Source organism: Pipistrellus kuhlii, unplaced genomic scaffold (assembly GCF_014108245.1).
Source record: "Pipistrellus kuhlii isolate mPipKuh1 unplaced genomic scaffold, mPipKuh1.p scaffold_m20_p_13, whole genome shotgun sequence".
Taxonomy (NCBI): Eukaryota; Metazoa; Chordata; class Mammalia; order Chiroptera; family Vespertilionidae; genus Pipistrellus; species Pipistrellus kuhlii.
Window position 1 is genome coordinate 32,397,474 of NW_023425438.1, and position 14,321 is coordinate 32,411,794.

At 49.0% G+C, this 14,321-nt stretch overlaps 1 protein-coding gene across 2 annotated transcripts in view; it reads right to left on the reverse strand.

Moving 5' to 3' along the window:
• The window catches only part of SPRED2 (sprouty related EVH1 domain containing 2), a 123,190-nt gene extending 110,224 nt beyond the window's left edge, over positions 1-12,966 (reverse strand). The window contains exon 1 of one of the 2 annotated variants that reach the window (XM_036435536.2): positions 12,193-12,966. In XM_036435536.2, coding sequence (XP_036291429.1) covers positions 12,193-12,218 — 26 coding nt within the window. In that variant the 5' untranslated portion in view covers positions 12,219-12,966. The remainder of the gene's footprint in view (positions 1-12,192) is intronic. The other variant, XM_045580828.1, reaches the window with a different exon arrangement.
• Between the last annotated feature and the right edge of the window lie 1,355 nt (positions 12,967-14,321).

The following is a 14,321-nucleotide window of genomic DNA, read 5'->3' on the forward strand; positions in this document are numbered from 1 at the left end:
ACTACGCTCCCCAGTACAAACCTGGGGATGGGGTTTCCTGTCTATGGAAGAAAACCTTTGCCAAAACCGGTTTGGCTCAGTGGGTAGAGTGTCGGTCTGCGGACTGAAAGGTCCCGGGTTCAATTCCCGTCAGGGGCATGTACCTTAGTTGCGGGCACATCCCCAGTAGGGGGTGTGCAAGAGGCAGCTGGTCGATGTTTCTCTCTCATCGACGTTTCTAGCTCTCTATCTCTCTGTAAAAAAATCAATAAAAAAAATATATATATTTTAAAAGATTGTTATGCTAAGAATGAGTTTTTCAACACAAATTGTCCCTGCACTATCTGGGATTATAAGAGTCCTTCAATATTGTATTATTCGATCTCTTTTTGCGAGAGATGAGAAAACGAAGTCCAGAGGAGAAGTTCGACACCTTGCCCACGGTCCTGCAGCCAGGTGGTGGCAAAGAGGGATGGGACCTCCGTTTGCTGACTCCGGATCTTACTACCCCTGGCAACCCACCTTCTTTGCTACTTGGTACCCAGCAGGAGCTTCCAGTGTTGGGTGTATCCTCTTTTGCACCAGAAATAAAGAGTTGTGTGCTGCACAGCACACACATTTGACAAGCGCTGATGGAAGTGGAGGGAGGACAGAGCTGGGAGAGAGGAGACCCCCTCCCTCAGCTCTCCCTCCTCTCAGGAGAAGACCCAACTCAATGCCAAGTGTCTAGGGGAGATGTCCTGAGGCTCGTTTTCAACTCCCCCATCCACCTCCGACTACACGGGTCCTCTGCTTTCCTCAGGCCTTCCACACAAACACCCCGCCGTGGGGCCACACCCCCTCCACCCGCACCCCCAGGAGAAGGACTGCACATCTTTTCCTCCATCTAGCACGCAGGGCACGACTTTCTAAGGCAGAGGCACTCAAAGGGAGAAAAGTTAGGCACGGACCCCTCTCCCCAGGGAAGACAGTTGTGCTTCTTAGCAACTGTGAGTTGAGAAAAGTACAACCAGCATCCACAGTGAATTCAGCAGTGTTTTAATGAGGTTGTATTTTATCATTCCATAAATACACTGAAAGAGAGTAGTAACACAGATAAGCGATGGGTGACTTTATGTATTTGGCTCACAAACAATTCTTAAAAGAGTGCTTGCTTAGGGGTTCCCAGCCACTAGTTTGGGAACAGCTAGCTGGGTGGTGGCATCAGTTCAATTCTTCAGAGAGGGGGGTATCTAAATGCTGGAGAGGGGCCCAAAGTCTCTCACCGCCTTGGTCTAAGAGAAAAATGTGACAGACAACTGCAAAGACACCGAGAAAGGACGTCCAGTCAGCTCACTTCAGGTTTCCCATTGCGTCTACCTCCACGTGGGTAGGTCACAGGCACGGGTATTTTTAGAACCACTTTTTTGGAGGAAACAAAGGATCTCTCTCTTCAGTCCTCCGGTCTATTCTTGGCTTTCCTAGCAAGGCCGCCTGAAGAAAGGCCCATTCCCCATTCATATTCCAGTCTCTTCCCCATCTCTCCCCAGGAATGATCTCTAAAGAGACAAGTGATGGGTAATTTGCATTTTAACCCTATTCAAATTTGGGCAAATGGGTTTAATATGCATGCTAATATTCTGTCATTATTCCAATTAAGGGAAACTATTATGTTAAAGTGTTTAATCAGGAGAATTAGGGAGGACTCCAGACACCTAAAATTAACCTCTAATGGTCTCGACATTCATTTCATTTAAGTGCAATTTGCCAAGCTATAAGCAACTCCCTAGTTTAAGACTTCTGCTTAGGCGCGTGGGGACTCCTGATAAGACCGAAAAGCCATTCATTTCCTAACTAGATTGCTGTCTACAAGAATAAACTGAAAGGGCTTCCATTTAAATACAATCAAATCCCCAAGCAGCCACATTCCAGAAGATTTAAACATCACAGATCTTGATTCCCCAGGAACAACAATGCAATTCGCATCAGAAACAACACAACCACTTCCTCTTTCTCTGACCTTCTCTGTTTAATTACTTCCTGTGATTTCTTCTAGGGCCGAGCGTTCCCGCTCCCCAGGGCGGCATGCTTTCCACACAAGACTGATTTGTCTGGAGGGCGCAGGAGCGCCAGCTGACTAGCAGACATTCAAACGAAGTGCAGGAACTTCGCATTTTTTGTTCGGCGACGGGACTCTTGGGTCTCTTGGCATTCACTAAGAACTTTTTTTTTTTAAGCCCTAAGAAAAGAAAAACAAATCTTCGCGCACACTCCTGTCTAAAATCAAGCTATCCCTCCCTCTCTGAATCTTTTCCCTGCCTGTAGTTTGCGGACGCTTGGCTAACATACATATCCCATCTCTGTGTGCGTGTGCAAGTACGTGTCACACCACATACACTCACCTTAAATACAACTTGTAGAACGTGTTGGGGACTCTATCCCCCTACCCAAACCTGGGAATTGCAATGCCTGCAGGAGGGAACCTGCAAAAAGAGGGGAAGGAAAGGGAAAGCAGCGCTCCAACCAACCAGACAATCATCACACCCCCTTCAGGCTTGTGCAAGTGCTAAGGAGGTAAACTCCCGGAGGGCAGGGAGGCCCTGTGGCTTACAGGTCCCTCACCTGTCCCGGAGATTAGGTGTCTGATACGTTTGTTGCAGTAAGTGAGTGGCCATTCAACAGCTAGTGGCTCCCTTGCCTCCAGCCTCACCCACATTGTTACTTATTTTATCCAATAAAATCACTTACACGTATGGCTCTGCAACTCGAGTCCAAGCGTGCTCTAAAAGTCAAGTTTTTTCGAATCAAAGCCTACCACACTCCAAATGACACCTGTAATTCTAGTATCTCCTAATTTTCCTTAGTGTCAAAGACATCGAAGTCTGGACGGTCCCAGATGCAAAGCTGGTTTACCAATGGCAGAGTCCTGTGCACACGCAGAAAAGTGAGAAGGTAACCATTAGGCCTTCAGGGCCATGAGTAACATGGAGCCGGTGCACAGCATCCTGGTAAAGCAGACTTGTTTTGGAATTTTGAGCCTGAGGAAAGTCGCAGCTTTGATGTATGCTATTAAGCAAAAGAGAGAAATTGAATTGCTATAGTAAGACTATATTCACACTTAAGCGGCTTCAAAAGGTCTGCAAAAATGAATAAAATTATTAGGATGTTGATGATTACATTAAACCTCTGGTCCAGCATCCATATTATTCCTTGGCTGGAAATATAAAATGCAAACCCCAACACAGCAAGCATACGAGCAGACAAAACAAGTCATAAGCCACCTTCTTCTTAAGGGAACCCTTGGCCCACCCATCCCCACCGAGACTATTGACTCTTGTTTTGGAAACTGTTTGAACGCCACTGGTAACGTGATTTCTAGACCACAGACAGGGATGGCAGGAGAGCCAAGGACGCTACTAGAGGTAAGATTACTGACAGGAAGAGAGGCGACAAGCTACCAAAAACATCAGGTCTCAAAAAACACAGCCAACCAGGACCATTGGGTAAAGGGCCCAATAGTCAGCGGCGCATTACTGATATCATAATATAAAATCTAAGCTGCTGTCAGAGGGACCTACCAGGACAGCACTGGAAGGCCAAATGAAAAGAGCTTGACTTCTAATTCTCCCACAACGCCATTCTCCCCCCCCTTCCCCCCCCCCCCAGCAAGTCACTTCAATCCTCTTAACTATAAAGAGAGAGGCCCGTTTCCTGCCTCAAAAGGTTGCTAGGAGGCTAACAAAGTTATGGGTATTCTCTCCCTTGTAAGCTCTGAAGAGAAATGATTGCTTGCCACACGATGTAAGACCTACCAGTGGATGAGTGCCACTGATTTCCCGATTCATCAGGTGCTGTGCTAACATACATCACATTTCCACTTTTTTAACAGTTGGTGAAGTAGGGAGCAGAATGAACTTTGGCCGAGACCGGTTTGGCTCAATGGATAGAGCGTCGGCTTGGGGACTGAAGGGACCCGGGTTCGATTCCGGTCAAGGGCATGTACCTTGGCTGCAGGCATATCCCCAGTAGGGGGTGTGCAAGAGGCAGCTGATCGATGCCTCTCTCTCATCGATGTTTCTATCTCTCTATCCCTCTCCCTTCCTCTCGGTACAAAATCAATAAAATATATTTTTTTAAAAAATGATCACATTAACCCAGGACTCGTGGCTCAGGATACTTTCCAGGGTCCCTGAGTTCATGGAGAGTTGGGGCAGGGTATCATCCCAAAGACCATGCTGCTTCTATCGATACTACCATCATGGCAGCCGGCCGTTCATGGCAATTTTAAATATATATATTTTATTGATTTTTTTTTTTTTTTTTTTTTTACAGAGAGGAAGGGAGAGGAGGAGAGTTAGAAACATCAATGAGAGAGAAACATCAGTCAGCTGCCTCCTGAACACCCCCCGCTGGGGATGTGCCCGCAACCAAGGCACATGCCACCGACTGGAATTGAACACGGGACCCTTGAGTCCGCCGGCCGACGCTCTATCCACTGAGCCAAACTGATTAGGGTCCTTCATGGTAATTTAAAAAAAAGCAACCTCAAAGTCTTTTTGGATGTTGGTACAATATGAATAACTGTTTAAATTTTTACATAAGGTAAAATGATTCCTAAATTAATGACTCTTTACTTTAACCAATCAATAAACATTTGCAGAAATGGGCAGCAAGCCTAAAAGGGTTAATATAAGCTATTACTCCCCATAGTAGACGGGCAGATGGGTCTTGCTTCTACGTAGTCCTGTTAGGGTAGGATGCAAATGCAAAATAAACAGTGCTTATCTGAAAAATCGATGCTGGAGGCCAGAGTCAAAGCAATGCAAGGAGGAAAAGAAACAAGAGTAATAAACAATGAAAGTGAAAAGACGGCCCTAGCAGGTTTCGCTTCGTGGACAGAGCATTGTCCTGCGGATTGAAGGGTCCTGGGTTCAGTTCTGGTCAGGAGCACCTTCCTCAGCTCCAGGCTTGACCTCTGGCCCTGGTCAGGGAACTGCGAGAGGGAACCAATAGGTGTGCCTTTCTCACATCGCTATTTCTCTCTGTCTCTCCCCCTCCCTTACACTCTCGAAAAATCAACAGAAAAATATCCCTAGCCAAAACTGGTTTGGCTCAGTGGATAGAGCGTCGGTCTGCGGACTTAAGGGTCCCGGGTTCGATTCCAGTCAAGGGCATGTACATTGGTTGCGGGCACATCCCCGGTGCGGGGTGTGCGGGAGGCGTCTGGTTGAAGTTTCTCTCTCGTCGTTGTTTCTAGCTCTCTGTCCCTCTCCTTTCCTCTCTGTAAAAAAATCAATAAAATATATATTTTTAAAAAGTATCCCCACATGAAGATTAACAAAACAAAACAAAAAAAAAAAAGAAGAAAAAGAAAGAAAGAAAGAAAGAAAGAAAGAAAGAAAGAAAGAAAGAAAGAAAGAAAATGAAGACAAAGATGTCATTACTAGATGAACTTGGAACCATTTAAAAACTTAACCTGATAATTAGGTTTTAGGCATTTATGAATGGAGCACAGGAAGTACACCTCAGCACGAAAACAACCAGATTTGAAAAATCATTATTTCCGTTCACAGAGGAGCCAAAGCCATACATACTTTCAGAGGCTACCCAGATTGTTCTAATCTCCTCAATCACAAGCACCAAATGCTAAAGTCAAAATCCATTACTTTACCTCTGCGCTCTAAGTGCACGTAAACAGAAATTTTTTTTCAAAAAAATTATTTTATTGATTTTTTTACAGAGAGGAAGAGAGAGGGATAGGGTTAGAAACATCGATGAAAGAGAGTCATGGACCAGCTGCCTCTTGCACACCCCCTACCGGGGATGTGCCCACAACCAAAGTACGTGCCCTTGACCGGAATCAAACCTGAGACCTTTCAGTCCGCAGGCCGATACTCTATCTAAGGGTGTCGAACTCAATCAGAGAAGGGGCCAAAATCTAAAATCCAGCCTAAATCGCGGGCTGAATGGTTTACTGAACAGTCATAAACTGTCATTGTGATGGAAACGCAGTGGAGTGCAGTGATGACAGCGTGGTGCGGGCCACATTGCAAGGCCTGGCGGGACGGATTTGGCCCGCGGGCCTTGTGTTTGACACATGTGCGAGTCTATCCACTGAGCCAAACCGGTTTTGGCAGAAATTTTGTTTTGAAATAAGTATTCAACTACCCTTTGAGAATAGCATAACTAACATAAGCACAATTTGCTATCATGGGTGCACAATGCCACATGTGAACATATGGTTGACAAAGATTACCTGAGCAGTGAGTAGTTAGAAAACAGTTGTTCCTCAACTCTTATACCAGCAACTACCAAGGATTTTACTAAAATCCTGGCCAGACTTCCTTTCCATGACATGGGACACCTCAACCTGTGGCAACCATCCTTCAGGCCTACCAGGGGCAAGCACAGGAAAATGCATTTTTCTCCACAGAACACGGTATGCACCAGTGCAAAATATTCCTTCTACTCCCAGCGACTAACAGCCATCAAAAAAAACAAAAAACCATCAATGTCCTAGCTTTAAGTATTGATTAAAAAGAAATATTTACAAGAAGAGTCATCAAGTTTATCAATATGACTGGGTCTTTAAAAAAAAAAAAAAAAAAAAAAAGTCAGCCCCATTTACTTAAGAGAAAATAAGCCAAAACAAACAACCACACACACACACCAAAACTTCCTGCTCTGCCTCTATTATCATCTTGCTGGGTTTGGGAGGATTCTGCTGTCAGATTGTGTATTTGTGTTCAGCCCAGTGACGCAGGAACTATGCCAATACTGGAGTTCATCAGCACAGCTGTCTCCGGGGGCAAGTGCCCAGACGCCATCAGAACCCTGCGGCGACTGCAAATTGTTCGTATTGTGCTTTCTGCAGAGATTCTCCCGCAGAGGCAGACACACAGGCCCCGGCCTACTTCCCAGTTCTATTGCTTCTACTTCCCAGTTCCGGTAACAGTGACTGGAATCAACAAGGCTTTGAATTGCCCATCGCCTATCCCCACCACCAGACAGTTCTGCACCCCGTTTCTACAAACCACTCCAGGGGTTCATGTGAGCATGGGAGTTTCTGCTCACCCTCAGTTAACCAAATACAATGATAACCATTGCATTAGTCGACAGGGATGAACCGCATTTCTTTAAAAAAGAATGAAATCCGTTTTTAACCAATAGACTTTTATTCAAACACTTAAAAAAAAATGTTTGCTGTCTTAGGCAAGTAACAACAACTCCTTCCCAGGGTTATTTGAAAATTAAATAACCCTGGGAAGGAGCCTGTAAAATTCCTACCTCAGTGCTCCCTAGAGTCTCATTGGACATCTGTTTTATGCTTGGTCCTAAGACTGTGAATTTTACATGAACTATCTCATTTAATTCTCACAACAACTTCATGAAATCACTAATGTTTACTCCTATATTTTATTCACACTCAGATAAAACTTAGGTGGGATCTGAAAGTGTGCAAATGGCTAAGCTTTGCGCTGTAAGTGGCATTTTTACAAATATATATATTTTATTGATTTTTTTACAGAGAAGAAAGGAGAGGGATAGAGAGTTAGAAACATCGATGAGAGAGAGACATCGATCACCTGCCTCCTGCACACACCCTACTGGGGATGTGCCCGCAACCAAGGTACATGTCCTTGACCGGAATCGAACCCGGGACCTTTCAGTCCGCAGGCCGACGCTCTATCCACTGAACCAAACCAGTTTCGGCTGAAATAACCAATTATAAAAAGACATTTTTCAGACAATTGAGACTAAGTGTGAAAGACATCAGGGAATTATTCTTAATTTTGTTAAGTGTGCTGATGGTTTTGTGGTCTCACCCAAGAGTATTCTCACCTTTTTGGGAAGTAAGCTTAAGTATTTTATTTATTTATTTTTTAAAATATATTTTTTATTGTTGATAGTTTTCAAGTATTTATGTATGTATTTATTTATTTATTTATTTTTTGTTAATCTTCACCCCAGGATATTTTCCCACTGATTTTTAGAGAGTGGAAAGGAGGGGGAGAGACAGAGAAAGAGAGAAAAACATCAATTGGTTGCCTCCTGCATACACCCTGATCAGGACTGGGCATCAAGCCCCCAAATTGAGGCACATACCCTTGACCAGAATCAAACCCAGGACCCTTCAGTCCGTGGGCTAATGTTTTATTTTTTTTAAATATATTTTATTGATATCTTACAGAAAGGAAGAGAGAGGGATAGAGAGTTAGAAACATCGATGAGAGAGAATCATCAATTAGCTGCCCCTATCGGTGATGTGCCCGCAACCAAGGTACATGCCCTTGACCGGAATCGAACCCGGGACCTTTCAGTCCGCAGGCCAACACTCTATCCACTGAGCCAAACTGGTCTCGGCCGTGGGCTAATGTTTTAAATAACCACTGAGCCAAACTGACTAGGGCTAAGCTCAAGTATTTAAATATGAGTTCTAATGTCTAATTTTGAAATGGTTCCACAAAAATAAGTGTTTTTTATTTTATTTTATTGTTGTTGTTTTTAATGAGAAACCTTTAAACATTAGTATGACTGCAGGCAAAGCTGCAAATCCATTCTCTCAGCAAGATGTGTGTTCTGGAGAGGAACAGAATAAAAAAGCTGAATGAAGACCTGATGTCTCCGAGGTTATAGCTCATTTGAAAAGGATTTCTTCATTTTTTGTCTGCAAATTTCCAAAACACTTATAGCCATGATTAAATGCTTTAAAGATATGGTATGACTTAAAAAAAAATTTCTATTCCTATATATGAAAGACCACTTTCAATATTTTGTTGGTGGTCTTTACTTTTTAAATTATATTTTTTAAAATGTGTAGAATTGTTAATCTTAACATACATTTCTAACTGGAGTGGATCAAAGAAGAGTCAATGTAGCTGTTATATAAAAACTAATTTTTAGGACCATCAGTGAATAGAACAGATAAGCTTTCCTGAATTACTATATATTTATCAGAGAGGTTTAAATTGACATGGAGAAAAAACATTAGAAGACAAAACATTTTTTTAAATTAAGCATAATTTTACCAGTGGTTAAGATTCTGATTTGTTATATTCTGAAGCAAAATATAACAGCTATTTAAAAAAAAAAAAATAGGTGCACTATCAAGAAAATCTATTTTGCCTATGGCACAAATATAACTCCCCTAGGTCTCCAGTTTATTGTTATCAATTCTCTTTTTAAGCAACAAAACTTGCCTATTTTCAAAAATATCTGAGAGACCTCAAACATGAAACCATTAGAAGAGAAAGCAGAAGATCACCATTTATAGAGGAATACAAAAGTCTAGCAAGAAACATAGGCCAACATGGCTACCCTGATCAAGCAATAATTTTGGCTCTGAGCTTCCAGACAGTAGTAGCAAAAAGAAAAAGCAATCATAGCAAGCCCTGTAACTCAAACTGAAACCTTCTTTCTGGTACTAATATTTTTTTTTACAATTTTTTTCAGATGGGTCATAACATAAGAACATCAAACAATATAATAGTGTCCACAAATGCCAGTTGATATTATAGAACGTGCAGCCTACTCTCTAAGCAGGCATTTCACGTCTCATGCCAAGGTTACTACATTAAAAGTAATCCCGAGGAAGCTGTGCAGTGGGCTGAGGGGCCACAGCTTTCTGATTTTCTGAAACCAGAACGTGTACGCAAAGCAGCCATTGTCTCAGCCAGGCAGGCTTCTGACAGCAGTGGGGGCAGCCAGTCCTCCCTGCTGAACTGCTCTGAAAGCCTGGGACAGAGGTATTTATTTCTTGCTGGTTGGTGATCAAACTCGAAGTCCTTTTGCTTTGGATACCAGATGGCATGCTGCCGTGAAAGGGGAGAAGCCAGGCCGGTATTCACAAGGGATGGAGCCAAAGAACCTAATCTAGGGCGGTTGGGTCAATCTTTGGGAAATCCCGAAGCCCAGAGCAGGGCTGCTATTGCTATCTGTGTGTGTGTGTGTGTGTGTGTGTGTGTGTGTGTGTGTGTGCAGGGACAAAGGAGGACCCACACCAATACCTACGACTAACCAAGCCCTGAAGGGGTTAAGGCCCAGCAGCATATAACTCTCCTCCATTATTTCAGCCTAGAAACACCCCCCCCCACCCTTTTCCCATTTCTACGAAGGCCAAGCAACATGTTTAAAACAGAAGGGCCGGCAGAGGTACAGTGGGATGGCCACAACCTATATACACTAGGCGGGATCCTCTCCGGCTAAGGCTGTGTCCGGCAGAGCAGGGGTTACTGCCATCAAAGCTCCCTGGGGACCCCCAGGAAAGGAAATTCCCTTTCCCCAAGGCTAGCCCTCCCAGCACCCCCTCCCTCCGGGCCTGGCAACAGCAGAAGCAGAAGGATACAGGGGCGTTTAAAAAGTAGGGGAAGGAGGGGGTAAGGGAGAGAAATCAACCAAAGGACTTGTGTGCATGCATATGGGCCTAGCCAGTGGCCGTGGATAACAGGGGGGTGGGGGCATCTGTAGGGAGGGGTTTGGGATGGGAATGGGGGGATGAGGACAATTATGTGATACCATAATCAATAAAAAAATAAAATAAAATAAAATAAAATCATAAAATTAAAAATTAAAAAAAGGAGTAGGTTCTTAGAGTGGAGCACAGCCTTCTGTCACCTGCCTAAGCAGGAGAAGCCTTCTCTCCCCAAGCCCTGAGTCACTTCCCCTCTCTGCACCCAGCCTCAGTGCTCCAGGAGGCAAGAGACCCGGGCTCCGGAGCTGTCTACCCCGCAGGCCCCACGCCCCCAGAGACACCCCCGGGGCCCCCTCCAGGGGCAGTTTCCGCGGCTTCGCCCGGGGTCTCTGCGCCGGAGCCGGCGCCGCCACTACCTCTGGCTGACATGGCAGGCGGCTCTGAATGAAAGCAGCCCAGGCTGGCTCCGGATTTATGAATGTGCAGGGGAGGAGGAGGGGAGGGCGATCATGTGACAATAAAGGAGAACGTCTTATTCACAAAAAAAGAAAGAAAAAGGAAAAAAATAGGAGGGAAAAAAAAGTGGCTGGTGGCGGGCACAGCCGCTGAGTAAGTAGTGGCGGCCGCTGTGCGGTGACCGTTCGGACCCGAGGCCGGCGACCTCCGGCGCCGGGCCCAGCGGCCTAGCCTGCGTCGCACCCGCCACGGGAACGGCCTCCGGCGGGACTGGGGGAAAGAATCAAACCCTCAAACCCGACTCTGCGGCCGGAAGGCTGCAGGGAGCTGCACCTGGGCCGGGGCCTGGGGAACTGCGTGCGTCCTCGGGGTGCGGGCGGGGGGGGGGGGGGGGGCTTTGGGCGATGGGTCCGACAGGGAGCCCCCGGGGCGGGGCGCCCCGAGCATTGTTACCCTCGGAGCACGCACCCGGATGCAGAGGCGCACACATAGATCCCCCCCCCACCTTGTCTGTCCCCACCCCCCCCCACACACACACATACACGCTCCGGCCCGCACTGCCCTGCCCCGCAGGACCCGCCCGCACCCGCCGCGCACGCCTCGGACCCGCCCCCCGAGCTCCGGGACCCCGCGGGGCGCGGGTCCCTGGCACCCGGCGCGCACACAACCACCCCCCCGCGCGCGCCCCGGCCCCGCGCGCGCCCCCGGCCCGCCTGCCGGCCAGCCGGCGCGAGGACGCGGGCGCACGCAGACCCCCCGCACCCGGGGCTCCCCTCGCTCGGCCGCGTTTTTTATGAATGAAAATGTGGTATGCAAATGAGGGCGATTCAAGAAAAACGAAATGGCGGAGCCTGGGCCCCGGAGGGCTCCCAGCGACAGGACCGCAGGGCGAGCAGCCGGGCGCGGGAGAATCACCAAGTCACCCAAATAGAAACCCACCCGCCGACCCCGGGACACCGAAGCGGGGGGGTGTCAGGTCTCCCGCTCCGGCCGCCGAGGAGGGTTTCGGGGTGGTGATGGTGGTGGTGGTGGGGGGGAATGTGTGTAACTCCCCGGAGAGGGAGGGGGACCTCCCTGAGGTCACCAGGGCGCCCTTGGCCCCCGCCGACCCCAAGCGCGCCCCCGCCGGTCCGCAGCAGCTTATGTGTCCCCCCCCCCCCCCGCTCCCGCCTTTTCTCACATCAACAAGGGGGAGAGGGGATCTCGCGCCCCAAACCCCACAGGCCAGCGAGTCGCTGCACCCCACGCCAAGTTCACCCGATGAGAGTGCCCCCCGCCTGCGTCCTCGGCCCCGATCCCCCATACACGGCCTGCCCCCCGCGGGGCGCCACACGCGCCCCCCCCCCCCCACCCGCGGCCAAACTTACTCGTCCGGGTGTGTGTCCTCGGTCATTTTCCTGTTCACCTAGACGCCTGTCCCGCGGCGGGCAGCCTCGCTCCCTTCATCTTCCTGCGCGCTCGCCCCCCTGCCTCACATCTCCGGAGATGGCCCGCTGCGGCTGGGGAGGGGGGGCGGCCGGAGGCGGAGGGGGCGTCGCAGGAGGCAGAAGGGGAAGCTGCACGGCCGGGCGCCCGGTGGTGGCGGTGGGGGAAGCGGTGCAAAGGCAGAAGCTGCTGCGGGAGGATCGGGGGCGCCGCGGCGCCGAGGGGCGCGGCGGGCGGGGGCTCCGGGGGCTCCGGGGCTCGGGAGCGGGCGGAGGGGGAGAGGCTGGGGCTGGGGACGGCGGGGAGGGAGGAGAGGGAGGAAAAAAAAAAAAAAAAAAAAAAACACCAGCGCGCCGTGGAGCGGCGGAGGCTGGCGAGAGGAGGAGACGGGGGCCGGCCGGCCGCGGGCGGGCGGGGGCTCGGTCCGGGGTCGCCCCCGGAGGGTGGGGGCGGGCGGGCCAATCACGGTTCCGGGGAGCGGTCGGCGGCCGGGGGAGGTGCGCCTGGGAGGCGGTGCAGGGCGCCCCGTCCGAGCCCCATCTCTCCGCTCCACCGATTTTACTCCATATTGGATTCTCACCGCCGCCAACGGGAGGAGGAAGTGGGGCGGAAGCGATGACGTCTTCCCAGCGGCCAGAGGTGGTGGAGTGCAAAAAGCTTCCTACTTGCGATAAAAAAAAAAAGAGAGAGAGAGAGTGAGAGAGAGAGCGGAGGGGAAAAAAAAAAGAGAGAGAGAGAGAGGGGAAAAAAGCAACTTTGTCCCGTCTACTGAGCATGCCCAGCTCTCCCCCCCCCCCACGCCCCCTCGCCCCTCCTTCTGGCTCCCACTCCCGGGGGAGCCGCGGAGCGGAGCTGTTTGCACCGCGTCTTTGTGACTCCGGATCCTCCTCCGGCTCAGCTCCGGGTTTTGAGATGCCCGGGCGGAGGGAGGAGGCGGGAGCTGGGGACTCGCACACATCTGGCTCGCGTTCAGCTCCCTCCCTCCCACCAAACCCCTGGATTAAAAATCAGGGGGTGGGGAGGAGGAGGAGGAGGAAGGGTGGAGACAGAGAGCTCAGGGTAGGGCCGGAGCGAGCGGTGCTCGGGCTCTGGGGATCAGCTACTCCCCCCACCGAGGGGTGGGAGGGTGAGAGCGGCACAGGTGCTTTTGCCAAGGTTCTGAATGGCAGAGGCTTGTCAGTTTCAACGGGAATCTTAGGATGTTTTCTTCTTCTTCTTTTGTCTTGGTAAGGGAACGGGCATAAAAAGAATAAAAGAAGTAGACAAACGCAGTCGACAAACGTTTGCATTTTAGGTAGAAATGACGGGCTTTCTTGGGTTAAAAAGTAAGCCCAAATATATATGTTTTATTTTATGCTCTCTCCTGTTGGTGGAGGATGGCCCTGTCCCAGGCTCTTGAAGGCCATGATTATTGGACCAGATTGCCAGCCCAGTGGCTTTGTTTGGAACAGTGAAATAGGGAGAAAAGAGCTCCTTTTCCTTCCTTTTAAAAAAGTTATATATTTTTATTTATTTCAGAGAGGAAGGGAGAGAAAGAAACATTAATGATGAGAGAGAATCATTGATCGGCTGCCTCCTATACACCCCCTACTGGGGATGGAGCCCACAGTGCAACCGGGGCATGTGCCCTTGATGGGGATCAAACCTGGGATCCTTCAGTGTGCAGGCCGACACTCTATCCACTGGGCTAACCCGGCTAGGGCCCCTTTTCCTTTCCTTTACCTTCAAATTATTTTTCTGATCTTGGCCAGGGACCGTGGCCTAGGTGGGCCCATGCTCTCCAAAGCAGCGCTGTCTGGGCTTTGGGCAGGCCTTGCTTCCTGGACATGCATCCTGCTCAGTTGCACAGGGACCTTTCCTTGTTTTCATGCTCTGCTGTTGGAGTCTTGACATTCTTAAAAAATAAATAAATAAATAATATATATATATAATTGATTTTGATTTTTTACAGAGGAAGGGAGGGGGATAGAGAGCTAGAAACATCGATCAGGTGCCTCCCGCACCCCCCCCCCTCCCAGTGGGGATGTGTCCATAGCCAAGGTACATGCCCTCGATCGGAACTGAACCTGGG